Source organism: Gavialis gangeticus, unplaced genomic scaffold, assembly GCF_001723915.1.
Source record: "Gavialis gangeticus isolate Ggan-Ray unplaced genomic scaffold, GavGan_comp1, whole genome shotgun sequence".
Taxonomy (NCBI): domain Eukaryota; kingdom Metazoa; phylum Chordata; order Crocodylia; family Gavialidae; genus Gavialis; species Gavialis gangeticus.
In genome coordinates this window covers 3844806-3847709 of record NW_017729012.1, presented here as the reverse complement: position 1 = coordinate 3847709, position 2904 = coordinate 3844806, and the positions used below count along the sequence as shown (strand labels likewise).

The 2904-nt window shown below is 38.3% G+C and overlaps 1 protein-coding gene across 3 annotated transcripts in view; it reads right to left on the bottom strand.

Annotated features, from left to right (window-relative positions):
* The window catches only part of NF1 (neurofibromin 1), a 197194-nt gene that overhangs the window by 31559 nt on the left and 162731 nt on the right, over positions 1–2904 (bottom strand). For all 3 annotated transcript variants that reach the window (XM_019511060.1, XM_019511058.1, XM_019511059.1), the window contains 2 exons: positions 2020–2121; positions 174–314 (listed from right to left, as the gene is read on the bottom strand). In XM_019511060.1, the coding sequence (XP_019366605.1) occupies positions 174–314; positions 2020–2121 (243 nt within the window). The remainder of the gene's footprint in view (positions 1–173; positions 315–2019; positions 2122–2904) is intronic.

Genomic DNA, 2904 nt, shown 5'->3' with positions numbered 1-2904 from the left:
ATAGATGTTGGGAATTGATTTCCTGCAAGTCAGAGTACTTGGCATCCCTTCAGTACTCCTTGCTATGCCACCACTCAGTGAGGAAGCCAATATCTGATCCAGCTGCTGTCCAAGCTACAGATGCACAAAACATTAAAGGTTAGTCAGAGTTTAATAAGGGACAGCTCACTTACTTTGTCATTGAATACCCGAAGACTATCTAAGGTATGGAGATTCTGTTCAAGTAGTGCTGTACCTGCAGAATACAGGTTAACTTCATCTAGCTGCAGCACTGCCATTGCCACCCAGAAGAGAGCCTTGTGCATAGGAGAGTCCTAGAGGGGGGGAAAAAAAATTTGCCACGATTTTCATTTCAAATCTGTTTCTGTAAATGAAGAATGTGACAAAAATGACAAAGGTGTATACATATCAGTCATCTTGGATATGACCTGCATTGTTAAACTATCTTTGACGTCTGATGGTGGTGTCTCCCTTTAATCACATCCAGTCTGAGAACAAAATAAACTGTGTCCCTATGAGCACTCTCTCTGCATCTGCATATCCAAGGCACACGTCTACCGAATCAGCTGCAACCACTCTCGTGACCAGTGCTTTCCCATTCATTCCCTCCCTTTGAATCGCAAACATTTCAAACAGATATAGCAACTGCATTCCATTAGCCTGGGCAGCAATCATTTCTTTTTGTTATCAAATATAGATTCTGTAAAAAGACCACACAGCGCTGCAGCAAATTTAACCTGGTCATTTGCTATCCAATCAGAAAGGCATAGTAAAAAAAGGTGGCATTCAACAAAAATTCTACGACTCCCAAATGCAGCCATTCTTATTAAGAATAGGTCTTCCTCATTGATGACAAATATATTGGGGATCTCTATCCAGATCCTCTCTGCATGACACCACCTTCAGAATGGAGAGGCAAGCATAGAGGGCTCGCAGGATTAGGATTAAGTCACTAGGCACATATTTCAGTGAGGCAGAGTAGATAATTAAAGTGAAATGAAATGGAACCAAATGTTTAAAGCCTATGTGACCTTCACTGGCTTTAGCACAAACTCTTACCACTACAGTACTACTAGCATTTGTATTTGTACGAACTCTTACTACTAAGTCCATCTGGATGACATTCAAGATATATCAACACTAGGAAAGGAAGCTAAGGCTAATGTACTATGGTAGAACTGTGAATGCTGGAACTCACTGTTAATTATAAGTGCTATTTAAATGTCATCCAGATGGCTCAGACAATGCTGCTTATACAAAGTTACGAAGGCAGGACTTGAAATATCAGAGAGGAAAATCACCAGAGGATTAGCATAGAGACTACTTGCATCTGTATATAAAATAAACAAGGTCAGGGCGGGGGAGAATAATAATGAATGGAAATTTAATTAGTAAACTCACTTGCAATCAAAACAAACTCTATCCAGCCACATTCACCTCTGATAATCTCCAGGTTCGGGAAGCTCACCCCATGTTCAGATGCATCCCCTTTTAAGCAGTGTGCGCCAATACAATTCCGAAGGAAAGTTTTAAAGAGATTCATAACTGTATGCGCACTGTGTGTGCTGACTAAGTCATGAACTTGAAAGAAGTATACAAATGGCCAAAACATTTCAAGTCAAATGAGACTGATATTTATTACAAGCTTTGATGCAGACCTGTGCCAGCAGTCACATATATGAATGTTAAAAAAAACTGTTAGACAGTAACAGTCATTAGTGACTGTTAAAAAAGACATTAGAAAAGACTGTTACAGACCATTTGTTAACCATGGTACCCACTTCTTTAAGCTGTAATTCCGCTTCACACAAGGTCACAAACACAAACCAGCAGTGTTTCGTATCTGCCCTTAAACCTGGCTTACTTTTAGAGTAGAGGAACAGGAATACTGCCAGTGAGAGCCTCAGTTACACAGTTATTTTTCAGGTCAGATACATGCTTAGAGTTTTTATTTAGAGAACATGTTCTTCATTTTCTGTGAGAAAATTTAACACGCTATAGCCCTCCCATGTTAATTACCTTATTAAGAAGTGGCTGCAGCTTGGTGAGTGCTATAACTGTGGCTTCAATTAGAACTTGGCTGTTATAATTATCAGGGCCTTTTAAACAGCTCTCAAGTCCCTTTTAGAAAAAACAGAACACACAATTAGATGTCGTTTTATACAAAAAAGTACAAAGACCAAAGCACCAAACAATTTTTCAACGCAGCTTCTAGTTGTGAGATGTTTCTAACAATTCTAAAGTAGTTTTAGAGCTGAAAATGAACCCAGATGTGATATATGTCTCACTGAAAACAATTTTATGGTGCATAGAAAAAAGTCAGGATGCAGTTTGGTTGATTTAAAGAGCAGTGAATCTATTTCATCTGTGGGATTGAGCACTTCTACTATTTCAGATACTGTTCAAGTAAATTTCAAGTGTTCAGAGCTTCAGGAGAACAATAAAATACCCCGGGGCAACTAATATTTGCTGTTACACTCACCCACAACTGAACGGTCTACTTTCTCCTCTGATATCACTGATGACTTTACTCAGGTTAGCTGGATAGTTCTGAGAAACTTTTCTCCAGTTAGCTTTTCATTCAAATTCTCTTTATCTGCTTTTAACGTCTGTTAAACGATATCTTCCTTCACTTGAAAAGGAAGTCACTAATGATGAAGATGCAGCTAAGTATTTGAACAAGGGCATCCCTCATATTCATTCAAATACTGACCTCCTAAATTCAAACTCATGTCAATGCCCTGAATTCAGACAGAGACCAATTATCCAAGCACGCAATTTTTTTCATACAAGTAGCAATATTGGATAAAATTATTCAGAGGAAATAAAAGTCAGTGCTATTATGTTTATCCAGGCCAAATAAAAGCTGTGGCTACAAAAAAAAAAAAAAAAAAAAAAAAAAAA